Source organism: Eretmochelys imbricata, chromosome 24, assembly GCF_965152235.1.
Source record: "Eretmochelys imbricata isolate rEreImb1 chromosome 24, rEreImb1.hap1, whole genome shotgun sequence".
Lineage (NCBI taxonomy): Eukaryota > Metazoa > Chordata > Testudines > Cheloniidae > Eretmochelys > Eretmochelys imbricata.
The window spans coordinates 4,968,382-4,994,691 of record NC_135595.1 but is presented as its reverse complement, the minus strand read 5'-3'; the positions used below and the strand labels follow the sequence as shown (position 1 = coordinate 4,994,691).

The following is a 26,310-nucleotide window of genomic DNA, read 5'->3' as shown; positions in this document are numbered from 1 at the left end:
CCATTTAGCAGGCGAAATTCACTACTGTGCTGAGGGCTAGTAGTGAGCATGGAGAGGAGAGGCAGGGTGGCCTGTGGCTAGAACAGCAACCACAGACCTGGGCTTAAGCCCCTGCTCTTCCACAAACTTCCTGTGTCACATCGGTCAAGTCACTGGGCTGTCTCAGGTCCCCGTTATAAAATGGAGAGGAAAGCATTGCCCTACCTCACGGGAGTATTGTGAGGATAAACACAGGAAAGATTGTGAGATCGGGGACATCAAAATGCCTCCAGTCGCCTTATGCTCGGACTTCCCCACAGCAGCATTCTGCCTGTGTGCTACCGAAGGCAGGATCACAAGCCTGAATAAACCAATGAAGTGCAATTATCCCGTTTATACAGATCAAGGAACTGAGGCCCAGAATGACTTGCGGGGTATGCCTACATTGCAGCCTGGGGGTGTCATTGCAGCTCATGGAGACATACCTGAACGAACTTTAGCTCACTCGAGGAGCAGAGCCGTGGAGCCGTGGCAGGTGGCAACTCAGGGGACCTCACCAACAGAGTAATTACCCAGGGATCCAGGCGGGTTTGTATAGCACAGGTGTGTCTGTCGAGCTGTAGTCACATCCCATGATTTTAGTATAGAGACATACTCAGGAGTCTCTGTCAGAGCTGGGACCCAAAAAGTCTAGTGCTTCCCCCATACCCCTCCAAAATCCTTCCTCTCTTTGTCACAGCTGATACCTGTCTCTTCACTGCATGCAGCGCTGCACACTTGGTCCCAGGTTTCCTGGAGCAGGAGGAATAGCTAGCTATTGTTATGGTTTTGTAATTGGGAATGAGTTGAGTTTTGCACTTAAAGCCGGGATTCCCTTGCTTGGTGATGTGTGAAGAATGACAACACATCTGCCCCCTCCCCCCCGCCTCCCCCCTCATATTGCTGTGCTTGCTTTTTCTGAGGACAGAATCTTAAACAGAAGGATTTAAAGAAACACAGACGTCAAACCAGATTGATCAGAGCGCTCCAAACCCAACTGGTATTAGTAACAGAAAAACTCCAGGGCTGTCTTGGCTTCTTTTTAAAATTTTCTCTCTAGTACCCCTTAAGAAATACCTTTCCGTGTCAGCTTGTTTATTGGCTGTTCAGGTACAGATATTTAAAAATGCAAAATTGAAGAGTCACTCAGAAAGCGGCAAAGAATTTAAATGACCCAGGCTAATGACCGGCCACTTGACTTCTTATGTCTTAAAAACCTAAAAACAACCGCCTTCCCCCTCCTGCTTTTCCAGAGTGTCAAAAAGGAACAGAAATTCACTGGTTTATTATGGCCGTCTTTCCCCATCCTCACATGTGTACAAAAATGCTTCCTGTTTGTGCCCTGGATGGTTCTCTGCTCTCTCAACAGGCCTGCGGAACTTGTGGCTAAGATATGACCCTGGATTCACTTCCCCGCTGTATCCCAGACTTGCTGCACAACCTGCAGCCAGGGTTTGAGTTGCTCAGTGCCTGTGTTTCAGGGTATTTTTGAAAGTGCTTCAGCTCCCAGCCAGGCACTTAATAAAGGACAGATTTTCAAAAGGGCTTAGCGCCTACTCTCCACTTCTATGCTGCTCCATTTGGTTCCTGAGTGAGACCTTAGGTCTTATGGAAAGCTGGCCATGAATCGCTCTGCACTCCTGTAAAATGGGTATAATATGTCCTGGTGTCAGTGAAATTTCCATTTGCTGTAAGGCTCCTTTGTGCTGGTCATCAGCGCATGTGCAATGGACGCAGTCATTTAACAGCGTCATCATCAGCCAGGTGGAGAGCCGATAGCCCGCCGTCGAAATGAGTCACTGGGCGCTCGACAGTGATATGTGACAGAGTCTGAAATGAGCAGCATCACGGGTCATTCAAAAAACTCCATTTCAAGAGATTGGCCGCACAGTTGCCCTGTCCTGCGGTTGCTGGAGAGGTATAAAGGGGCCTTAGGGTAAATAAGATTCAGCCCCAGAAGTTCTCCCTCTCTTGCACTGTTGTCGCTGTGTCTAGTTAGACTGTAAACTTTTTTGGGCAGGGATTGTGGCTCACTCTGTGTATGTAGGGTTGCCAGGTGTCCAGTTTTCCACTGGAAAGTCCGGTCAAAAAGGGGACCTGGCAGTGTCCAGTCAGATTTACTGACTGGACACAAAAAGTCCAGTTAACACAGGCAGAGGTGGTGGAGATGCAGGGTCATTAACCCTCACCAGCCCCAGCTCAGCCAGGGGTGCCTACTACCTTCATCTTGTGGGCAGGCAGGCAGCAGGCTCTGAGTCAGGCTGCAGCTCCCATCCCAGCCCTGGAGCAGAGGGAGCCCAGCTGGGGTGGGGAGTGGGAAGAGGAAAGAATCGAGCTGGGGGAGGGGGAGAGCAGTGAGTGATGGGGGGAGAGGGGATAAGAGCCAGCAGGGGGGGCGGGGCCTCAAGGGAAGAATGGAGAAGGGGGCGGGGCCTCAGGGGGAGAGGCGGGGCAGGAGGGTCCTGTTTTCAGAAATTAGAAAGTTGTCAACCCTATGTGTATGTACAGCACCTGGCTCAGTGAGGCCCCTGGCTCAGTCCTGACCCCTAGGCCTTGAACGCAATAAATAATTAAAATGCAAGGAACCACTGTAGGTGAATTTATGCCGAGTCTTCATTTGTCGGCACGTTGCCTAGATTTTTAGACAATGATATAAGAAATACCTTGGTTGGACAAACAGATTGGGTTAAGTCAGGCAGTCTGGAACCTGCTCTAGACACGGGTTTGGTCCTGGTATAACTGTGGGTTCGAGGGGTGATTTCTTTTTTAAAATTGATATAATAATATCAGTACCGGTGCGAGCACAGACTCACTCACACTGGTATAAAGGAGCCTTGCACCAATATAGCCTAGTCCCCTTCCTGTATGGCAATGACTGCATCAGCGTCAGCACCTTTCTACCAGAATCGCTGCATCTACACGCAGTATAGTATAGAGTTAAAGCAGTATTTAGGCAAGGCCTAGATTGACCTTCCACCCCCCTGAGCAGTGTAGTTAAGCTGAGTGTCCGTCCCCCGCCAACTCCCCAGGTGCAACAAGGCTGATAGAAAAATTCTTCCATTGACCTAGCTATTGCCTCTCGGAGAGGTGGGCTAACTACGGGAATGGAAATCCGCCTTCCGTTGATGTAGGAAGCATCTGCAGTAGGGTGCGACGGTAGCCTAGCAGTGTCTGTTGTGTAGACATGAACTCAGACACAGTGGTGATGGGCATGGTATAAACAGAGAGAGAGAGAGAGAGAGAGAGAGAGAGAGATTAGCTGCTCTCTGTTACCAGAGTCGATGTAAATAATCTTAATGCAGTTGTGTTTGTCCTGAGGCTAGGAATTTTGCTTGGAGTCCTTTTTTTTGGTGGTCATTTTGCTGGTGAATTTATTTTGATTGCAAGCTCCTGGGGGCTGGCATGGTGTCTCACTATGCATCTATGCAGCACCTAGGACAATGGCATCTGGATACCTACTGAGGCCTCTAGGTGCTACCATACTTTGGCTCAGGGACTGTCTTTTTGTTCTGTTTATACCACCCCTAGCACAATGGGGTCCTGGTTCGTGACTGAACTCCTAGGGGCTACAGTAATACAAATAATAATAATTAGAAGGCTTTGCTTGAAAAATGTTTTAATTCCTTTTTTTTTTTTTCGTCTCTTCCCTAGGTTTCCAAGCAGCCTCTGGAGGCCCAAAGCACCTGGAATTAACCAGACGGCAGCATAACATGAACTGAGAAAAAAGCAACCTGGATTTTTGTTTGTTTTTTTGGTTTTGGTTTTAAAAGCTTTTACATAACAAAAAAATTCTTTCATGAAAACGTTTTAAAACAGGGTTATTTTTCCCCTTCCCCCGAACAAGAAAGTCGTCCCCGTACGGTGAGGATTTCCGGAGAAGATGGGGAGGAAAAAGATCCAGATCCAGCGGATCACGGATGAGCGAAATCGACAGGTCGGTAATTCCTGATTTGATACCTTTTGTAGGGCTGATTCTGCCCCTCCCCCCCACCCCAATTGATGCTCAAAGACCAAACTCCCATTTATTTGTGCCTCAGTTTCCCTATCTGTAACCTGAGGATAACGGCCTACATTTTCCAAAGTGATGAGCAATTTTGACTGCCCAAGCTGAGACGCCTTAAAGAGGCTGATTTTTCAGACCGTGCAGAGCATCTGCTCCCTAAAAATCTTCCTTTAAAGTGTCTCAAGTCAGGGCAACCAGAATCACTAGTCGCTTTGGCAACCTGGTTTTGCACCTGGGGAGTTTTAGAGGTACAGCCCCCAGCTCGGTGCAGAGCAGTGGCATTACAACACAGCAGTTCATTAATGCGAAATCAGGGGCTAGATGCTGCATCTGGAGTTCTCCTCTTAGAGCTCAGCGAAGCTTTTCCATTGAAACATTTTATTCCAGATGGAAAATGCCCCCTTTCCCCCATCCTCAGGGGGTTGTGACCTGGCCCAGTTGGGTTTAGCCTGGAGGCTCCACCGTCATGATGGAGGGGCCGCGGGGCCAAACCTGAGCTTTGCTGCGACCCCGAACGCCAGGTTGCGGCAGCACTCAGTTTGGAGGGCAGTGCAAACTGCGGGGTGGGGGTGAGGGGGAAACTGTCCCTTTTTGCCCCCACCCTCCGGCTGGCCCCATCAGTGCTTTTCAGGATCGGGCCCGTGGTGTGCATCCAGAGTATCAGTCTGTCCCCTCTCAGCTGCAAGATTTTGGGCATGAGTGTGTGACACCTTTGGCTCTGCCTGAGTTTTAGGGTGACCCTGGGCTTGGCTTGCTATGGGCCAGCTGACATCTTGACCAGAGCACAGGGGACTGAGCTGCGGACCTCTCAACCTCAAAGCTTCGGCTGCTGCAGCCTGATCTGAAGAGCCAAAGGTCCGTGATCTGGAGCTGTAACACTGTATACCCCTGTGGATTGAGCACAGATTGGGGGTGAGGGTGTCGGGTTCGATAATGATCAGCCCATAATCCATCAATCTTGCTGCAACATCAAAAGACTGCAACTGTCTCCGCTCAAACCAATGGGCGGGGGATTGTCATTTTCCCTGAGCGTGGACGGCATGGTCGAGATTACATGGAGGAGGAGAAACAATCTCACAGGGGATGAGTCTGCACTAGCAGGAGGATGGATCAGATAATGGGGATCAGATAATCAGCCAGGCCTTTCTTTCTGTCTCTCAAAGCTCTTATTTATAACCAGCAAAACGTACCCCCATCTGCAACGTGCCATGCTGATGGCTGTACTTGCCAGCAGTTCTGTAGCTAGCATTGGAGATTCTTCAAGTCGGCTGCTATGGGGAAGTTGTGGGTTACTGCTGCAGCAGAATTCTCCTAACCTTCAGGGAACACCCTCAAAATTGTGAGGTCTTAAAATTAACCCACCGTGACAGATGCCCTATTGAGTAGTTCTTACCTTATGGATTCCAGTGGGTTTGTTACCTTGGTGGCAATCCGTGGGATGATGTTTTGTTTAAAAGAAATGCCTCTGAAGCACATTAAAACAAATAAATAAAAGCCCTGGTGTGCATATTCTGCGTGATAAAAGCTCGGTGAGGGAGGGTGGGCCGGTGCTTAGAGCTGGGGGCAGGGAGTCAGGACTCCTGGGTTCCATTTTCTGGTTTTGGAGAAAGTTTGGTCAGGTGGTCAGGGCTGGGGAGTGGGAAGCAGGACTCCTGGGTTCTATTTCCCATTCTGAGAGGCTGTGTGGTCTAGTGGTCAGGGCTGGGGAATAAGCGTTAGAAATCCTGGGCTCTGCTCCCAGGGTGTCTAATGGTTAGAGCTCGGGGGCGGGCAGTGAGAATTTTGGGGCCTGTCTCCAGTTATGGGAGGAAGTTTAGCTTAGTGGCTAGAACGGGATGGAGTTGAGATCTAGACTGCCGGGGCCAGATTTTCCAAAGATCCCCAGCTCCCGACACGCAACTAGAGCGACTGAGCACTATTGAAAATCTGGCTCTGCTTTCAGTGCCTGAATGGCCTCTGTTAATTGTGTCACGTAACGCACGACTGGAAGGTGCTTTGAGGCTACGGTGGTACACATGGGATAAGGACCTCTATAGCTTAGAAGAGAGAGAGGCTTTTTGGAAAATAGGACCCCAGCAGTGCTGAAAACTTGAAGAAGCCTAGCTTCAAGTGACTTCCCAAGGTCGCATGGGACAGCTATAGCAGAACCAGGAACTGAACCCCCGTGTCTCCTGCAATGAGAAAGGTGCTTCTTCTGAGGACCACTTTGCCTTCCTTTCAAAGCCAGCCTCCAGTCTTGCAATGTGGACCTCAGCACCTGGGTGCTCTTAGCCTGGGACAAGGTCGGATGGTACCACAGTGGCACCCCCTCGGACTGAAAGATTCCAAGAGCTCGCCGATTGGAGAGACACGCGAGGCGTAAAGGTGCAAGCCGCGTGCCGCGCACGTTCACCTTCAATTGCCTTCAGCTGCGGCCCTTCTGGATGGGGCTGCAGCCCGAAACTGGTCTTCGGTCTCATCTCTGGGCCCACAGTCGGTCGCTGTAGCTTCTCCGTCAAACTCGATGGGAGATTCCGCATCATTCCTAACCCAGCGCAGGGCTTTTGCTGCTAAAAGGAAAGCCATTAAACCATCTGCAGCGAGTTCCTTCCAGGAGCTTTATTGTTCCACGGTGAAACAACAGAAAATTGCAGGTTTTCTTCATTAAAGTTTCACTTGGGTGGGCAAAGGTGCGGGGGGGTGGGGGGCGGTGGTGGAATATTTTTGAAAGTATCCCACTTGCTCAGGGCAGTGTTTATTTCCATAACGAGCAGGAAATGGTGCATTAGTGATTATTAAAGGAGCTGGAGCTTTTTTTATTGGGGCAGCACAGCTATCTGGCATGCCAGTGCATTGCTGAATGCCGTACATGGGCGGAAGGTTAGAACATATATAAAGCTGGTTATTGGAGCTCTGTTCAAAGTTAAAATGAATGGAAAATATTTAGTAATCCTGGAGTCCGAAAGCCTCTTCTAGCCCTCTTTTATTACCTTTTAGGAAAGGAAAGAGTGAATTCGCTGCCAAAGCCCAGGGTCCAAGTGAGCTGTAGGTTGAGGGCTGGGCGCGGGAGGGGGGGTTGAGCTGCTATATGCCATGTGAGTTCCTTTAGTCAGGCTTTGGTGAGAAGATGGTTGGGACTGGAGCAGGGTCTTGAGATTAAAGCGCTGGAGTAGGATGTGGAAGATTTGGGTTCGGTTCCCGGCTTCGTGCACTGACTCACCGTGGGCAAGACAGTTAATCCTTCCGTGCCTCAAATTTCCCAATCAGTAAAGTTATTGTACTCGACTCTAATACCCAATTGCCCCATTTCATTTAGTGACAAAGGAACACCAAGGTGAGATGGCCTACTGCCCAGCGCAATGGCCTGGTTTATGAGACCTGGGTTCTATTCTCAGCTGTCCTCCTGGGTGAACTTGGGCAAGTCATTGCCCCTTTCTGTGCCTCAGTTTCCCCAGCTGTAAAATAGGGATAGTCCATCCCTGGTCCGTCATCTTATACATGGATTGTAGGCTCTTCGGGGCAGGGAGCTTCTGTGTTTGTACAGCGCCTAACACCACAGAACCTCAGTCAGGGACTCCCTCTTTGCTATCATCGAATAAATAAATAACTATGAGGAGAAGTTGTAAAAATGAATGAGGAGGGGAATATTGGCTCTCGGACTCAGTTTCTCCCGCCTGCCTGCCTGTCACCTTAGTGAAGTGCTTTTCTCGGCTGAGCTTGTGAAGGTAGGGTGGGGAATAGAAGACATCTGTGACAGTCTGGTTCCCACAGGAGCTACTACTCAGGGTTGCCAACGCTTGCAATTTTATTGCGAGTCTCACAATACCTGGTGCTTTTTTCAAAGCTCCACCTCCTGGAGTCAGGTGATTAGGCGAGAATATTAGCTTACTTTCTTTTTTTTAAAAAAAGTACATTTCTAACTCTCACGATTGCAGAGAACAGCTTGGGAACATGACCCAAGTGTGATCCAAAAGGCTCAGAAACCAGAAAGCCTAGAGAAAGTGCCTTTTTTTTCTTTATAGCTCACGATTTTTAAGCTTGGATTTCCAGGGGTGCTGAGCACAACAGCCCACGCTGAAATTGACAGCGCTGCGGATGTCCCCCGGGTGTCCCCCGACTAAGAACCACTTTTGGCTGTATGCACTGGATCCCCGACCACCGGCTGTCATGCTGACCGATACCATGTCATTGTCTCCTTGTATTCCCCCATCTTCAGTATCCATCTGTTGTCTTGTTCTTAGGGTATGTCTACATTGGAGGTAAGATTCCCGGAGATGTACTGGCTCGAGCTAGTGCCTAAAAATATGTCGGCGGCGGGTACATACTTGGACGGCTACCCCAAGCTACTACCCGTGCTGCGAGGGACACGCTGCTATTTTTAGGTGCAAGCTCAAGCAGAGGGAGGAAACGCCCCTCCCAGCTCAAAGGTAGATGTACACTTAGATCGGTCAGGAACCGTCTGTTCTGTATCTGTACAGCATCAAGCGCCGCAGGGGCTGGGTCCATGCTCCTAGGTGTTTGGTAATATAAAAGCAACTGAGATCATGGCCCCAGTGAGCTAGGCGCTGTACATACCGCAGAGATCCCAGTCTAAATAGAGAAAGCGGGGGGGAAATGAGACCCAGAGAGAACGTGACTTACCCAAGAAGTCAGTGCTGCTGCTAGTACCCGGGTTTCCAGAGTCTCCGCTCTGGGCCCAGTCCGCCAGGTTACGCTTCACTCCCCGCAGTACCTCTCTCCTCCGCCTTTCTTCCTGCTTTGCCGCAGCGCCACCAGCAGGAGAGATGCAGGCAGCTTGGGAGCCAGCGTGAGGACAAAAAAAAAAAAAAGGAATCTGGCAGTGGGATTTATAGTTACTATAAAGAGGCTAATGGAAAAAGAAAAAGAGAGAGAGTACAGCATGTACATGTTACCTATAATAAAAACACAAAGTGGTCTGATACAAAGAGAGAGACAATTGAGGGCTTGAGAACATCTGGCTGGAACGGTTGCCTGGGGGCGAGTCAAGGGGCGCCTTTATCTTTCCTGCAGCTCTCTCTCTCTTTCTTTTTTTTTTTTCATCTTGTTCTCCCTCTACCCTCTCACTGTAATCACAAACATTTCTAATGGGGATGCTTCTTATCTGACACCGCTCGGATTCCATAAAGACCCCCCCGCCACACCCACACCCACCCCCCGCTTTGAACCACGCTCTTTGCATGATCAAGGAAGGTATCGGTTGGCTTTTAAAACAAACCCAGCAAAACCCTCTCAGAGCCAGGAAGTTAACGAAGCAGCAGAGCTGTTTAATTGGTCATCTGAGCTGGCTTCGGAATCAATTATTTCCCCCTCTCCTTCCCTTGCCCAGCAAGGATGAGAGGAAAGAAGTCGCTTTTGGAAGAAAAAAGCAAGGCTCTGGAAGACAGTGGGCCTGATCCCCATCTCGTGTAGACGGGCTCAGCTCTGTTGAGGTCACAGGCTGTACACTGATGTAAATCAGCACAGGATGTGGCCCATGTTCTATTTAGGTATTTCTATAGTCCCACTGGCCTTAGTACCAGAGCCCCTCACAGACCCAGGTTGTGTGGTCCAGTGGATTGGGTGCCGATCTGACACTCTGAAGACTCATGGACTTTGAGGCCATGTAGGGTCATTATGATCCTGTCGTCTGACCTCCTGCCTAGTCCAGGCCTTAGAAACTCAGCCAGGGATTCCCGAATCAAGCCCTTTATCTTCCGGCAGCAGTACAGTGTAACTTTAGAAAGAAATCCAGTTCCAATTTCAAGGCTTTGTGTGATGGAGAATCCACTACGTTCATAGCTGAGACCTGGCCAGCTGAACCCATGATCAGAGGCAAGCACACAGCCCTCTGATCCAAAGTCAGACACCTTATCCATTAGGCATGGTCCTGGGACCTGCAGCCTGCTGTTGGCCCTGCTACAGTCTTCCTGTGTGACTGTGGTCATGTTACTTAATGTCTTCAGGCCTCAGTTCCTCATCAGAAAAACAGAGATAATAATCCTACCTTTTCCTGCCCTTGTCTGTTTCGATTGTAAGATTTTCAGGGGAGGGGCTTTCTCTCACTATGTGTGTGTACCGCCTCGCAGAAAGGGGCCCTGATTTCACTTGCAGTCTCTAGGCGCTAACAAAGGTCCCACCTTTCTTCCATCATTTCTCTCCCCTCTATTGTTTCAGTTCAAAGATCTAAACCAGTTGCCATGCAAATGGGAGCTGCGGGCTGCCATGCAAATGTATACAAACTGTCTGGCGGCCTGCCAGCAGATTACCCTGGTGGGCCGCAGGTTGCCCACCACTGATCTAAACTGTCCACAGGGATGTGGTTTGGACATAGCATGACTATGGAACTGGCCGAACTAGTTGCGCGGGACTGACTCCAAATGTTCGATTCTCTCTGGGGTGGGGTGGGGAAAACGGGCTTCAATCCAAAGCTCAGGTCTGCCCTGCATCCTTAGCCCATGCGTTGTGCAGCTCAGCTGGTAAATTTTCCATCCCCGTCTCCACAGAAAACTTTCCTGAGGTTCAGAGAGGGGAGAATCTCTCCTCTCTCATGTTGCTAACCGGTAGTTAAGGAATCTGATGCTGCTGAATTATGCATGTGCTTTCATGCCATGGCTCTGCCTCTGGAAATCTAGGTCTTCCAGTTAAAGCTGCTTTGCATGTGGGATGTCTCTGCACATGCCTGTGTGTGTGTGTGATGTGTGCTCTTTGCTATGTACATGCTTGCTTGCATACCAGCGCTACTAGCTCCCAGCAGAACCTGACCTCACCGAGAACTTGCAATTTGCCAGGTTCTTGGATTGTCGTTGTTTAACATTTCTATGGCTGTAGCACCTTGAGTCCAGGTCCCACCGTGATAGCAGCTGTACAAACGCATTACACATGCCCCAAAGAACGTGCAGTCTAAAAGGGTTCCCAGGCACTCACCCTTTTCTCAGAGATGACTGATCCGTCCTTATTATAGGTATTACCGTAGCACATAAAAGACACAAACTAGACCAGACTCCATTTTGCTAGGGTGCTGCATGCACAGGGAGCAGGACCAGCTCTAGGCACGGGCTTGGGGCGGCCCAATTCCAGGGGCTTGGGCATTTGTGTTCTCAGAGCTTGGGGTGGCAAATTTTTTTGCTTGGGGTGGCAAAAAACCTAGAGCCAGCCCTGACAGGGAGTAAGGCATGGACACTGCTCTGCAGAATCCTAGAATCTCAGGGTTGGAAGGGACCTCAGGAGATCATCTAGTCTAACCCCCTGCTCAGAGCAGGACCAATCCCCAATTTTTGCCCCAGATTCCCTAAATGGCCCCCTCAAGGCTTGAGCTCACAACCCTAGGTTTAGCAGGCCAATGCTCAAACCACTGAGCTATCCCTCCCATCAAGCTTATGGTCTGAGCAGAAAAGGCAGACCAAGGAAATATTTTACAGATGGGGGACCTGAGGCCTGTAGAGATTAAGTGACTCATCACAGGTCACACAAGGGAGTCTGGGCCAGAGCCATAAATTAAACTCAGCTCCCCTGAATCCAGCTCCAGAGCCTTGGCCACAAGACCATCCTTCCTGTGGGGATGTTCTCTGGGGAGTAACCAGTGATTCCGCTCCCTGTGCAAATTTAATTCATAAATAATCATTGGCCTCTGCCGTGTAAGGAACTCCAGGACACTGGGGCCCTGATCCAAAGCCCAGCACGTCTGTGGTCAAGTTAAAACTGAACAGAGGTCTCCTGAGAGCTAGTCTGCTGCCTTAGTTACAAGACCAATCTTCCTCTCTTGTGCTGTGTCTGTCTCGCAGGGACCTTGCCCGACCGTATCTGCGCCTTTGCAACCTCAGGGCTAGCATGCTGCGCCGAGCTCTCCTGAGAGCCCAGGGGCATGTTTCTGCTCCTGCCTGCTGAGCCAGGAAATCAGGATGACTCCCCTGAAATGAATGGAGTTACCATTGATCAGTGAGACCAGAATCAAATCCCTAGTGCAGAAGCCAAACACAAGAGAGGAGAGCCAGTAATAGTCGCTAATGACATTAGAGGATAGGATAAGATTTGCCCTAACACATCAGTCCACTAGTCCGTCAAGGCGGGTCTGGCAAAGACCAGTGCCTGATGCGTCAGGGGAGGGCAAAAATCCTCTGATAGCAAAGTACCGTGTGTGGAAGTAATTCCTTCCTGACCCCTATGGTGATCAGCTTATGCCCTGAAACATGAGATTTAATTACCCTCTTAGTCTTATAAGGTTAATTCTTCTAGATGAGGGTCAGGCCCATGTAAATCCCAGCCTGTCTGCTTATCTATAGTTGAAAGGTTTTGGGTTTCTTTCCCTTTTCACAATAATGTTGGTAGACTTGAATGGCAGGATAATGGTAATTGATGGTTTTATATGTCAGGGGCTTTGCTAGTGGCTAGAACTAAGCACTGGAAGTTGAGACTCTGGGATTCTATCCCTGGGTGTGGAAGGAGGGGTGGGTTTAGTGGATAAAGCAGCAGGGATTGGCCGGCAGGACTCCCCAGGCTTCAGTTCCTACTTCTGGAGAGGAAGTATAACCTAGTCATTAAATTGGGGATCCTGGACTCCTGGGTCCTATTTCTGACACTGCCAGAGACTGGGTTGTTAATCTTGGGTAAGTGGCCTGACATTGTTTGCAGAGCAGGGAATTTAACTCAAGTCTTCCAAACCCTAACCACTGGCCCATCCTTCCTCTCTCAGAGGGTTGAGAGCAGCCAGGCCTTGCTTTCTTTGCTCTCCCCCTTTTCCAGCTTCAGACCTCCAGGCATGGCCAAGAGCCGTCTCCCTGCCCCATCTGTCCCAGAAATCCCTCTTATTGGTCACTCTGAATAGCGTTGAATAGCCAGCATTGTGTTGGTCTAACGAGACAAACTCCAAACGTGACCCCCACTGAAACGTCACAGCACAGTGTGTATCGGCTGTTGATTGACACATGACACCTCATCAAATCATTATAGCTCCTGACTCTTCCTTGGGATGTGCGTCTTATGTGGCCATTGACACCTGGTTGAAGTGTGTGAAATGCTTCCCCCATCAGCGGAGCTGAGTGAAGGATCTGGACTTGGTAGCATTATGTACCTACTTAGTGCAGTTGTCGTCTGTCCACGTGCCGTTGCAGGTCCTCAGCCATTCCAAGTTCATGCTTGGTGTGACTCAGTCAAAGGCGAAACAATTAGACTGGGAATGAATCTGGCACGGTGTTTTGTGGATTCCCAAAATGGAAACCTCTAAGTAAAGCTCGTCATCATTTTTTGAGTGAACTTTTTTGGGTGTCAAATAATAGCCTTTTTTATTCAAAAACAAAACTTTTCATCAACAGTATCATTTTTTTCCCCTCACTTCCACAAAACTTTCCATGATATATTTTCCTGGCGTTTTTACAAAAATCATTTTCAAAATTGTTGTGTACTGAAAACCTGAAAAACATGGCGGGTTTGGTAGAAGAACAATGTGAGTAAAAAAAGTAAGTATGGTGGGAAAAGTTCATGAAAAAACTGAGTTTGTCTTGAAGCCTATGAAATGGAAACAAGTTTCAAATTTTTTGCCAAATCATTTTCCTGTTTTTTTCCGACCACCTCTATCTCTGACTTTTTCTATCCCACAAAGGCACAGTGTTTACTGTTATTTGAAGGCTGGAGAAATGGGATCAGATAAACTTAGAGGTAATGAAGTTTTATTTGGAATACAAATAACCTCTAAAATAGTCCCCCAGAGCTGGTTGCATTATTCATTGCAAGTGTAACCCATGGTAACAAAATTTGGCTCTTTGTCCCCCTCTAGTGATTAGTCCATGTATAAAAACATAAGAATGGCCCTACTGGGTCAGACCAAGGGTCCATCTAGCCCAGTATCCTGTCTTCCAACATTGGCCAATGCCAGGTGCCCCGGAGGGAATGAACAGAACAGGGAGTCATCAAGTGATCCATCCCCTGTCGCCCATTCCCAGCTTCTGGCAAACAGAACCCTGTGGCCCACACCGCTTCCTGCAGCTCCCATTGGCCGGGAACGGCGAACTGCAGCCACTGGGATGGTCAATGTAAAGAAACTGTCTCATGGCCTACCAGTGGATTACCCTGAATGGCCACGTGCAGCCCACGGGCTGCAGGTTGCCCACCACTGCACTAGAAACTTGTGCTTTCAGATCCACTTTTCTGGGTTCAATCCCTGAAGGCAGCCTGAGAGGCAGTGTTGTGACACAAATAAGTTTTCGGATTAATTTCACCCAATCACCTGTAGCTGAATCATTCACAGACAGATCCAGTTTCTGTGAACCTATTTCTTGTGCATCGGTGTCTATCAAACAACTTACTAATTTTCAACCCCATGGGCTGTTTGCAAGGTATCTATTATTTGTGCTGTGCGTCTGGTCCTCTCAGTCACATGCTGAGGTTTCCATCGTCCAGCTGGGGAGAGCAATCTTTTTAAACGGAAGGTGAAAAGAGTCAGCAAATATCAGTCGCCTATATTCCCAGCATCAGAGTCTCAGTTGCACTAAGAAGGTATGTCTGCACTTTGAGCAGCGCCTAGGAAGAGACTGTAGGTGTGGCGGCAGACGTAGCAGACGGGGCTAGCCACTGGAGGACGTATGCAGTGTTCTGAACGAGTCCATGCTTGGGGTGGCTAGCTGGTTGCGGTGCCGCAGCTGCCCTAGCTTGATCAGAGCTGGCGCGGGTATGTCTCCCCGAGCTGGGCATTCCACCTCCAGGCGCAGAGATACCTTTCGGCCCCTTTATGCTTCTCTGGTAGCGTGAAGGCGCTTCAAATTGGGCGCCAAATGAAATTTACCTGTGCTTTAAGGCCTCTTTGTGCTGCCCCAAGCCCTGTCAAGGAGCCTCAGTGTGGATGAGAGGGGTTCGCTCGGTGGACTTGAGAACAAAACATCGTTGGGGCAGCTTTGGGGATTCGTGGCCGTTTTCACGGATAACCTGGCTGTCACGTGGCTGCTCCTGGGGGGAATGATTCCAGGAATAAGAGCGGAGCCGACTCCCCGCCTGGAGTCGTGAGAAGACGTACCAGCTGCTGTGGGAGTTACTTGCCCAGCTCTTCAAGAAACCTTTTCTTTGCAGACGGGAGGATCAGATTTATTTCAATCTCTCGCTCTCAGTTCATGTGTATAGCTCTGTGTGTCTAATCTATCTATCCCCATAAACCCGCCTCTAGCTATCTAGCTATCCCCATGCATACCTCATTATCTAATCCAGTGTTTTTCAACCTGTGGTCCACAGATCCCTGGGGGTCTGCAGACTATGTCCAAGATTTGCAAAGGGGTCTGCACCTCCATTCAAAAATTTTTAGGGGTCTGCAAATGAAAAAAGGTTGAATATCACTGATCTATCTATCCCCATACACCCCCTCTATCTATCTATCTATCTATCTATCTATCTATCTACCTACCTACCTAGTGCCCACCTATCTGGTTTCTGAGCCCTGGACTCAGTTGTTCAGATGCTAAACTGTTCTGCCACTCGACAGAATGAGATGGCTTTCAATGGGAGAAGCTGCCCCTTATAAATGTGGCTACACGGGGCATTTTAATTTCCTTCTCCTAGCAGGAGCCAGAGTGGCCAGGGGCTCCTGGGAGCACAAGTTTCGAGCTGCCAAGATATCCTTATCATGCAGCAAAGCTAAGCCCCCTCCCCCCTCCCCCAATCTGTCAGCGGGCAGCAGAGAGAGAGATGGAGTCTGGCGATGACACCCGTGCTGATCCTGAAGTAATTTGATTTGCCGTCGAGCAGGCCGGAGCTCTCGGAGACCCTGGCAACGTGACCGTGAGGGCTCAGAGTCAGAGAGAGGGAGAGCGAGTTAGCCCAGAAGACACAGTCTCCGAGGGGTTAGCAGCCTCACGTGGTGGAGAACAGCTGCGTGGTGTGCCATCCCTGCACTTTAAAAGGGCTGAGACGATTAGAGCCGAATCTCATTTCTACTTAATCACCCCAGACAGGAGAGGGAGGAGGCCAGGGGAACTGGCGGCCACCAAAGCGAAGTCCCGCGTGGGAAGCTGTGAAACACAATGTAAATGCCAGGGCCCGATTCTCATTACCGATTCTCTGCCACCGCACAGCTGCAGTGCCTCAGAGTAGACGCTAACTCCGCCGATAGGAGGGGGTCTGTCTTCCCGTCGCTGTCGATAGTCCACCTGCCCGAGAGGCGGTAGAATTCTTCCATTGCCCTAGCGCTGTCTACACGGGGACTTAGGTCGGCTTAACTACGCTGCTCAGGGGTGTGGATTGTTCTGATTTTCTAGCGCAGACCAGGGCGAAGGCCCCAGTAACACTGCCAAAGCCCGGGGATCAGAGTGAGAGACAGGTCCTGCCCCCACGAGTCTACAGTCTAAGGCTCCAGTTCAAGGAAGGGTTGAAGCAGGTGCCTAACTTTAAGTGCCGAAGTCCATCTGAACCAGGGATGCTTTCCTGAACTGGGGCCTAAATGGACCACCCCGCTCCCTGGGCTCCAGCCTGAGCCACAGCTTCAAAGGGCTGCTTTCAGAGCACCGCCATCAACCCCGCTAGCCCGAGTCTGTGGAGCTCCTGCGGGCTCCAGAACACAGTGTAGATGTAACCTTGGCGTGCGGCAGGCTACGGTGGGGTAGATTTTCACCCCAGCTTGCTGTGAGCTAAGTGTCCGTGTGGATGAGATTATAAATTCATCAGGGCCAGGACTGTCTCTCTTCATGTGCATGTGTAGCACCCAGCTCTAGGAGCTGCCATCATACATATCCCGATGTTAGAGCCGGACAACAAAAGAGATTTATTAGCTCACTGGTGTGGTCTCCTCTGCTTCCCCAACTTGATGCAGTGTCACTTTATGGTAGAAGCCCCAGCTGAGCTCAGGGCTCCATTCCGCTAGGCACTGCACATACCCACAGTGAGAGACAGTCCCTCCCTCCAAAGGACACCTTACAGCTTTTTTCCTAATGGATGGACATTATTCAAGAGCAGTTTTTTTCTCCCTCAAGCTTTATTTCTCCTCTGACAATTTTGTCGAGAGTTATTTGCTGTTCAAAATTTTGGGCTGGGTCATTTCAGCAACGTGGTTCTTGTTCCATCAGCTGTTTGCAAGCATTCAAAGTCTGTGGGGCGTTGCTTAGTTTTTGATTGGCTGTGTTGGTTGCTTGGGTCCTCTTTGCCCTCCCTAATTGCATGAGGGTGATTCTTAGGGCATGATCCTCATTTGCACTTAAGGCCCCTTTACACCAATGTCTGGCAGTACGAAAGGATTTCCGCCCATTTTGAAACCCCTTTACGCCACCACGGCCATGTAAAGAGACCTTAGGGTAAATGAGACTTGGGCCTATTTCAGTCTGAATGGTAAAGGCCCAATCCTGCAAATCCTTGCTCTCTCTTGAGTATTCCTTACTCCTGTGGGTGTGTCATTGGACTACTGGTGGGAGAAAGGATTTAACAGGATCGGGGCCCAGTTGTTAAAATGACCATCAGGCATGCTACAGTCTTTATGGCCTTGTAACGGGGGAGGCCTGCCAACCATAGTCCCAAAGGAGGCACGCACCTGAGCAGGGTTTTGGCTGATTCCCCTATACAGAGCAGCAGGAAGCTGCAAAGACTGGGGCTAGCTCAGACCAGAGTAGGCTCCGGTAGTGAAATCTGGGATTTGGGAGTGAGTTTACATGCATGTGAGACTGATCTGTTGTGAGCATAGCTCTGGGGCTGACAGAGGGAGAGATTGATGGCAGGATGTTGCAGGCGCGCCCGGAGGTCGTTTGCTCTTTGACAGATCTGGTTCTTGGTTGTCCAGCAGCCATTTGCACCAGTGCAAAGAGTGTGCAAAATAAACACAACAGCACGGCGGTGTTTTACACCCCAGCTTTGCATTGGTGCAAATGGCTGCACAAGCTGCAGGGCAATGGAGAATCAAGCCCTTTAATCTTCCCTGACCCAGGCTCTTCAATCCAATAAGAAGCCAATCCTCTGAACGCTCTTCAGTTTCCATTTGCCGTGCCCTCTGCTGAAGTGCACAGTGCAATGAGATGCAGCCTGCCACGGATCAGGTGGCCTTATCAGCAGATAAGGGCAGGCAGCGCTCCCATTTGTCAGTAGCAAAAGGAATAGAGAATCCGTCCAGCAAAGGACGCCTCTTTAGTCGACATTGTTAATGACAGCTAATTTAGAGGCAGGGCGGGTGGGGAGGATGGGGGAAGCGGTCACAAGTGCAGTGACCCTCCAGATCTGACAGGCGATGTGGAAAAACGCGCGGACAAGGTCATTAGGACAGTGGGGATGCAGCGGTGGTGAAGGCTCTACCAGCTGAGGGCTGTATCTGATGTGTTGGGACACCGGAAGAGACAACCCTGGTGTGTTTAAAGTATCCAAATGTTCAGCATGTCTCTGAGAAAAGAGCAGTGCCTGCAGGAAGAAAGGGACTGGTGTGCGTACTGGCCCTCCCATGCTCCTTGGAAAGAAGGGGCAAGCTGCTATTATTATTGATATGAAATATCCTAGTACTTAGCTCTGCGACTGAGATTGGGGAACCGTGACGCTAGGTGCTGCACAAACATATAGTAAGGGGAGTTATTCTGGAGTAGCTATTCCTGATTAACTTTGGCTGCTTAATTCCCTGTGTGGAGGCTCGAGTCAGGAATCAGAGTTCCTTATTCCAAATTAGTTTAATCCACTTCCAAAGTGAATTAGTTTAATCCATTTTGGAAGCGGATTAAGCTATTTTGGAATAAGGGACCTCTTATTCCAGAATAAGAGTATCCATGCAAGAAGTTAATCAGGAATAACTATTCCGCTTTAAACTCGCACCCTACCTTAATCTGAATTAATTTCTCAATGTAGACAAGAAGAGACAGTCCTTGCCCTAGAGCTTCCACCCTGAACTGGCAAGGCAGGCAACTGACCCAGTGAGTAGGCCAGTACAGGTAGAAGACCTGGGTTCCATCCTGGCTCTGCCATTAAGATGCTGGATGACCAGGAAGACAAATCATAGGAACTGTCAGATGGGATCGGATCTGAGGTTCACCTCCTCCAGGATCCTGGCTCTGACAGCTACCAGCTTCAGCCCTGCTAATGCATACACACTGCACTATGCTGACCTTCTGACTCAGGCTTGAGCTGCATCCACACTGCAAAATGATAGGGATTGGACCCGAGTCCCAGTAGGACTTGGGCTCTGACCCACACCACAGGCACGGTCCTCAGACGCAGGTCCTAAGTGCTTGCTGACCTGAGTCAGACTGATCTGTGAGTGGACGGAAGTGGAGCTTGGGCTCAAACCTGAGTCAGAGCCCAGGCTTTGTGTGTAGTGTAGACACAGCCTATTAGTTAGACCCTGTCTAAAGCATAAGGTTTCCCTGCTGTGTGTCTCACTTGCCCCCTTCTTCCTTTTTTTCCCTGGACCCTAAGATCTTTGGGAACTGTGAGCATGTATGTACAGCGCCATGGGGAGATTTGGGACTTGTGTTCCTAAATCCCTTAGGCATCATAGAATGCATGTGTTAGTTTAATACAAATAAAGGATGAAGACAGGGAGCCTTGTCCTCATTTTACTAATGGGGAATTAAGGTACAACGAGATTAAGTAGCTATTTTAGGGAGTCTGTGGCAGAGACAGGAATGGAACCCATGTACCTGATACCCAAACCGATACCTTAACCCCATGGCCGGCCTTCCTCTCTATTTCTCCACCCATTGAGATTAATGCACTGACCCCCTTCTCTTCGCTGCAGCATGAGGGCTACAGAGTGGTGCACTGGGGCACTCCTGACACCTTGCACCTTAGCATGTGAATTGGTGGCTGGTGCAATGGTGGATTTAATAAGGGCCAGAGCAGTGAGTGGTTAACGAAGCAAAGGGGGAAGGAGCCAGCATTGGCTGTGGCCTTGGAGGAGCTGGGATGCTGTGTGAGAGAACCCACTATATGTGTGCCAGAAGCACAGAAGACCCGTAGTGACTGTCAAGGGAAGGCAGAGTACAATGGCAGGGAGTCATGTGCAGTGGGCTCTAGATGGTACCTCTGTGTCATGCAGTAGCGAGAAGTGCCAGTTTGGTGCCAAAGGGAGAGGGCTTGATTCTCCATGGACTCACACACCTGTCATGCAAAGTGTGTGTGCAATGCTGCCAGATCAGAATGGGCAGCATTTCCTGCTCACTTTTGCACTGGTATAGATTGACAGCGCAAGGTTCAAGGCAACAGAGAATCAGGCCCAGAATTTGCGATGCCTTTGAGACGGGATCACAGAAACCTACAGGCCTGATTCCATTTGTCTGGTGCCTTGTGCAGTGGTTTACACCCATGCGAATTGCATGTAAAACGCTACCATTTGGGTTTGGGAGCATTTCCCACTCCCTTTGCACAAGAGCAAATAATTACACAAAAGAGGCCATGACACCCACTGTAAGGCCTTGTCATACTGGTGTGATGAGGTGTGCCCTGGTGATCTTTACCCACTTGCACTAGTTTAAATGAGTGGACAAGGCGCAGGGCAGTGGAGAATTGGGTCTGCAGTTCTTATTGTCATTGGAGCCTCGGGGCCTGATTCTCAATGACTCCGAGGCCCATTTTCCTAATCTGGCCTTAGGCCTGCCAGAGTCGGGTAAAGGGGCCTTAGCAGAACTGCGAATCAGCCCCCTTGGCTTTAGTTCTGCAGCTTCCAGTGAAGCGTGCGCTTTGAGCTACAGCAGCCCGTGCCAAAGAGATCTCTCCTGCTCAAAAATCAGCCTTAAAAGCCAGACAGATGGTGGCTCTGTTGGGGATTTTGCTAAAATGTATTTTCCCTTGATTCTGCAATATGTAACTTCCAACCACGATAATCATCCTTGCACTTCGGTAGCATCCGCCTTGGAGGACATGAATCGGTTAGGCCCCGCAAGGGCCTAGAGGAGGAGGGGGAGGCTCAGTATTATCCTACCCATTGTCCAGTTAGGGAAACTGAGGCATAAAGAGGGCAAGTCCTTGCCCTGTGATTTGCTGTCCCTCTCTATCTCACTCCATTCCCCTTTCTCTATGCCTCTCTCGCTCCTCCTTTTCTCTACCTCCCTTTTATCTTTGTCTCTTGCACGCTCTCTCTCCCCTTTCCCCCTCTCTCTTTCTCATGGTTAATGACCAAAATGGTTCCAACTCCTTCCCAGTCTTCTGTTCCCACCACTCCAGCTGCATATCCCTTTAAATCTTCCGTAACGCCTCGCTCGGTAGCCTACCCATTGCTTGTGATATGCAACCTTTGTGCCCCTTTCTGTCCATGCTAGCAGCATGGCTGGCCCAGTCAGGAGATCCATTACCCACATAAACCACATGGATCCAAAGTCTTTCCACCCCCCTTCAGATCCAGATTGGATGCCTTTCTGGACGAGACGCGTTAGTCAAACACAAGTCACTGGGCTCAGTCCGGGGGAAACTGGATGGAGCTCAGCGGCCTTTGTGAGGCAGCAGGTCAGGCTGCAGGATCTATCTATGAGTCTATGAATCTCTTGCCTTCTCCCTGCAGGTGACCTTCACCAAGCGGAAGTTCGGTTTGATGAAGAAAGCCTACGAGCTGAGCGTCCTGTGCGACTGCGAGATCGCCCTGATCATCTTCAACCACTCAAACAAGCTGTTCCAGTACGCCAGCACGGACATGGACAAGGTGCTTCTCAAATACACCGAGTACAATGAGCCACACGAGAGCCGGACCAATGCAGACATAATTGAGGTGAGACCTGGCCTTCCCTTCTCCCCACCCTCAATGAGGCTAGAGTCGGAGGCCCTGTTTGTAACTCCAGGGTCGCCAAATCCGGAGTCGCTGCAGATTTGCTAGAATGGCGAGCCTCGCCGTGTTTGATGTCTCCCTTAAAAGTCCCAGCTCCTGAAGGCGTGTGATGGTGGGGGAATCTTAACTTTTGTTTAAAAAAAGGAGGACGTGTCTAGCCCTGGAGATTGCAGAGCAAACCTGGGAAATGTGGCCACTAAAGATTCAGAAATGAGAAGGCGAGTGAAAGGATCCCAACTTTATTTATTTCTTTAAAATCTCCTGATTTTAAAGCCAGTCTCATGGTTCCTTAGACCCGACTCACGATTTTGGAATGCTCGGGGCTGGTGCTTCTGTAACTCCAGTGTTGCCAGCTCTCGCAGTTGTACCGTTGTCTCGCACTGTGCGGTGTTTCTCTTAAAGCACCAGCTGCTGGAGTCATGGGATGATGTGGAAATGTTAGCTTTTTTTTTTTTTAAGTAAGTTTCTAGCCCTGCCTGTGGAGAAAAGCTGGAAAATGTGGTGTGAGTGAACCCTAAAGGCTCAAAACCAAATTGCAAATAAAAAGAAGCCCAAATTTATTGTCTTTTATAAATCTCATTATTTTTGAAGCCAAACTCATGATTTCTTGGGTCTGACTCCTGGGTCGTGAATGATAAGGAGGGGCAGTATGTCACTCCAGCTAATTACGCGCTAATTAACTCGAGTTAACCAACCCCATTGGAAAATACTAATGTAGACACTCTGCAAACGTTTGTATTTACCAGCCCTTCCCATGTGTTCAGGGGGTATTTCTTTACCTTCTTTCTCCAAACCACGAGGGGCGGCCACGGCTGTGGATGGGACATTGGAGGGGAGGAATTCTCTCTCTCCGGTGCTTAGCTGGCTGGTTCTTGCTCCCATGCTCAGGGTCTAACTGATCGCCATCTGTGGGGTGGGAAGGGAATTTTCCCCCAGATCAGATTGGCAGGGATGTTGGGTTTTTTAACCTTCCTCTGCAGTGTGTGAATGCAGGATTATCTGGGTCTATCTCAATCAGGGGCCTCGGGCCCTGGTGCACCTCGGTCCCTCCTGTTCTCTGCCTGTGGCTCATTCAAGTCCAGTCTCCTGTGGGGTGTGATACTTCGGTTGTTGGGTTTGGTGTGTGGGTGCTGGGCGGTGTTTTGTGGGCTGTGCTGCAAGCCATTCAGACTCGATGATCTGGTTGTCCCTTCTGACCTTTAAACACCATGACTTGATGTATTTTGCCCTTGCAAATGAAAGGCAAGTGAAGGGAAATGTGGGATTGCCCCAGAGGAGAGTGGGCATCAGTTGTTGCCTCATGGGACTGCCACTATCATGACTGAGCTATGGATGGTGCCTCTTAACGTGAGCTGTACCCTAGTCTACTGCGTGGCTTCTACCACGAGCAATTCATGACCGAGGGGCTCTGGGTTCTGGATGGAAGGAGGCCATGGAGCAGGGTATCTTGACCTTGAGAGCTCTAAATTGCAAATAGGATCGAGGGGATGATAGAAACAAGGATCCCTACCCCCACACAATCCCTGCTCCTCCGTGTAATCGCCTTGATCTCAATGGGAGTATTTACACGAGGAGGAAAGCTTGCTGGAGCAGATTTCATGAAAGGAGCATGGATTTGCCGCACTTAGGGAGTCTTTCATACGATTAGGTGTTATGCACTGAGGTATAGGTGCACAGGATAGGTGCCTGGGGGAGATGGCTGGATTGATGTAGGAGATCACTAGCAGACCCTTTCAACTCTAGGCCAGCTGCTAACATCCAGTCCAGGACGAACACTCGGACACGTTTGGTTGCTGCTTGGTGGGTCTCGGTCCAGTTTCCAGTGGGCAAGTGGCCAGTGAGACACATCAGCCATTACATTAATTAGCTGCCTTCTGGGCATTTTCAACACAAGGGCCAAGGAGTGTATGGGCGATAGACACTGAGCTCCCATCTCTGCCCTCATGAGGATCCAGCCGAATTAGGAATGAGGCACAGTAGTTGGGCTAGAATTTTGGAAGCACTCCGGGACAAATTTCCAAGGGGTCAGCCTCCACCATGGGGGTTGGATTTTCCGAAGAGCTCGGCTCCCATTTTAGGCACCTAAAAAAGTGGCAGGGTTTGCACAAGGGTGTAGCACATTGGATAAGTGTTGGGTGCTGGGCTCTTCTGGAAGTTTGGCCATCAGTGTCACAGTGGGAGCTGCTGTGTGCAGAAGTCTCTTGCAAATCATAGAATCATAGAATATCAGGGTTGGACGGGACCTCAGGAGGTCATCCAGGCCCACCCCCTGCTCGTGGGTTTCTTCTTCCAGTGCCTAGATGGATGCTGAGCAGAGCTGGTTGTTTGTTTTTTTGTTTTTTGATTCAGTGAAAGCTTTTCAGTGAAAAAAATGCAACCAGTTCTGCTCGTTGCATTTTTTCCAATGAAAAACTCATCGAAAACCAGGGGGGTTTTAATCAAAAACAAAATTTTCCACACAAAAAAAGAGGATTGTTGACAAAAATATTTGGATTTTTGTCAAAAAAGAAACAGATTTTTTTAAAAGCCGCGTATTTGTGCACTCTTTTTTCATGAAAATATTTGGGTTTTCGTTGAAAACCGGGGGGTGGGGGGAACGGTCACAACCCTAAAATTTTCAGGGCAGAAAATTTTTCAACAAAAAGAGACTTTTTGTTATGTTTTGTCAGCATTTTTCACCGGGATGGTGGGGAAGAGTCGTTTCCCAGCCAGCTTTGAAGCTGGACTCTTCTAAAAATCTGGACCCAGTTGTGGGTGTTGAAAAAAGCCAGACGTAGGGGTGTGTTTGAGCGCTAGCCTGTGTCCACATTCCAGGGTGACTGTATTGGCAGCTGATGAGTTGTGCTCACTTGCGTTTTGATAGATGACCTTTCTGCGTCATTTTCCACTGCAGAGTTAGCTCGAGTGATCTACACTTGAGTGATTCCTCTTGTGTGAGCCGAGCTCGGGTGAGGACTGCCACATTGTGAAATAACCCTCAAGTCGCTCGTGTGTTTCTAGGACTTCTGGGGACACATCCTGGGGTCCTTTGTGCTGCAGGAAGCTGAGCTGCTCTGTGAATTTTTTCCCAGGGAATTGTGGGAGACCCTGTCTGTCCTTTAGGGACGCACGGGGGGAATTGTGGGAAAGCACTCCGTGCTGTTATCTTGTGTCCACACTACCGAGCGGTCGTGTTAGCAGCCGATGAGTTGCGCTCACTCAGGTTTTGGCCTGTACATCCCTCTCCGGCCAGACCGCTTGAGTGAATCGCATCGCTGCACTGGAGTGATAGGGTTTTGCGTGTGGATGGGGTTGGGGCAACCCTGGGGTTACAACTCGAGGTAACTCCTCAGTGAAGATGGCCGTGTTTGTGCAGAACTTCCACTGACGCAGCCAGAACTGAGAATCGTCTCCACCTCTCAGCTGTCGATCCAGCTCCCTTCCCCCCAGCAGCGAATCCGCAAGCACAAAAGCATCAGCGAGACAGGCGCCGTGTTCCTAAGAGCGGAGAGAGCTGTGATTAGAGCCCTGCGTTTGTCACTGTTGATGACGAAGCTGCATGTGGACAACTCCCTCTGCATCCGGGCAAATTTAGACAAATGAATGGGCTGGCTGGGTAATTATTGCCATTACGGGCGGACGTAAATTAACACACGCAGAGCACACAGAGCCTCTAGTCATTCAGTTTGTCTGCTAGAGGCGGCCTGGATGCAAAGGACCCTTGAAAGGAGCAGCACAACCACTGCGCAGGCAGAATGATGGTGCTGGGACCTCACGCAGCAGCAAGGTTTAACCTCTTCAGACCGCTGCTAGAGAAATCCTCTCCCCACTGCTGTTCTGGCCATGTCATGTCTACTTTTCAATCCTTGTGGTGCGATCTGGCAGCCTCCCTCATCTCTCTGAGGCTTTGATTTCATGGGGGCAGTGGGGGCGACTGGAATCCTCCCAAATCTTGCTTCTTTTCTTTTCTTTTCTTTTCTTTTCTTTTCTTTTCTTTTCTTTTCTTTTCTTTTCTTTTCTTTTCTTTCAAATATATGCCTCATTGCTTTTGGAGAGCAAGCTTTGAACTAAGAAGCTTTCCACCTCTTTGTTCAGCTGATAAAATCCTGGAGCCCGATTCTCATTTAGGCTGTGTCTACATTCGGAGCACTTTACGGGTATTGCAATACCAGTCTGCTAGAGTGGCAAAGCGCTCCTAGAGTGGACGCAGCTGTCCGGGCAAAGCTGTGCTCTGTACCCGCATAGCAAAGCCGCTCTCCTACGAGCGGAGCCAGCTGAAGAGTGTTGCCATTAGAACTTCATCTTGTGCCAGCAAAGCTCTGTCGGTCAGAAACCCCCCCACCCACCCACCCTGACTGATACAGCTATGCCAGCAGAAGTCTGTCATGTAGAGTTGGGGGGTAACTACACTGGAAACTTCAAAGCGCTGCCTGCCTACACTAGGGCTTTAAAGCTCTCGGACTTGCTGCACTCAGGGGGGTGATTTTTCACCCCCCTGGGCCAGCAAGTTGGAGCGCTATCAAATGTGAGTGTAGACAAACCCATGGTCTCTCTCACAGTTTTTGTACTGGTATAACTACGGTTGTTAGGGGTGTGATGTTTTGCCGATATACAGTACAACCCTTAGTGTGGGTGCAGC

General features: G+C 49.6%; 1 protein-coding gene across 3 annotated transcripts in view; it reads left to right on the top strand.

The window, feature by feature from the left end:
- The window catches only part of MEF2D (myocyte enhancer factor 2D), a 168,703-nt gene that overhangs the window by 94,366 nt on the left and 48,027 nt on the right, over nucleotides 1-26,310 (top strand). For all 3 annotated transcript variants that reach the window (XM_077841319.1, XM_077841317.1, XM_077841316.1), the window contains exons 3-4: nucleotides 3,670-3,952; nucleotides 21,432-21,635. In XM_077841319.1, the coding sequence (XP_077697445.1) occupies nucleotides 3,899-3,952; nucleotides 21,432-21,635 (258 nt within the window). In that variant the 5' untranslated portion in view covers nucleotides 3,670-3,898. The remainder of the gene's footprint in view (nucleotides 1-3,669; nucleotides 3,953-21,431; nucleotides 21,636-26,310) is intronic.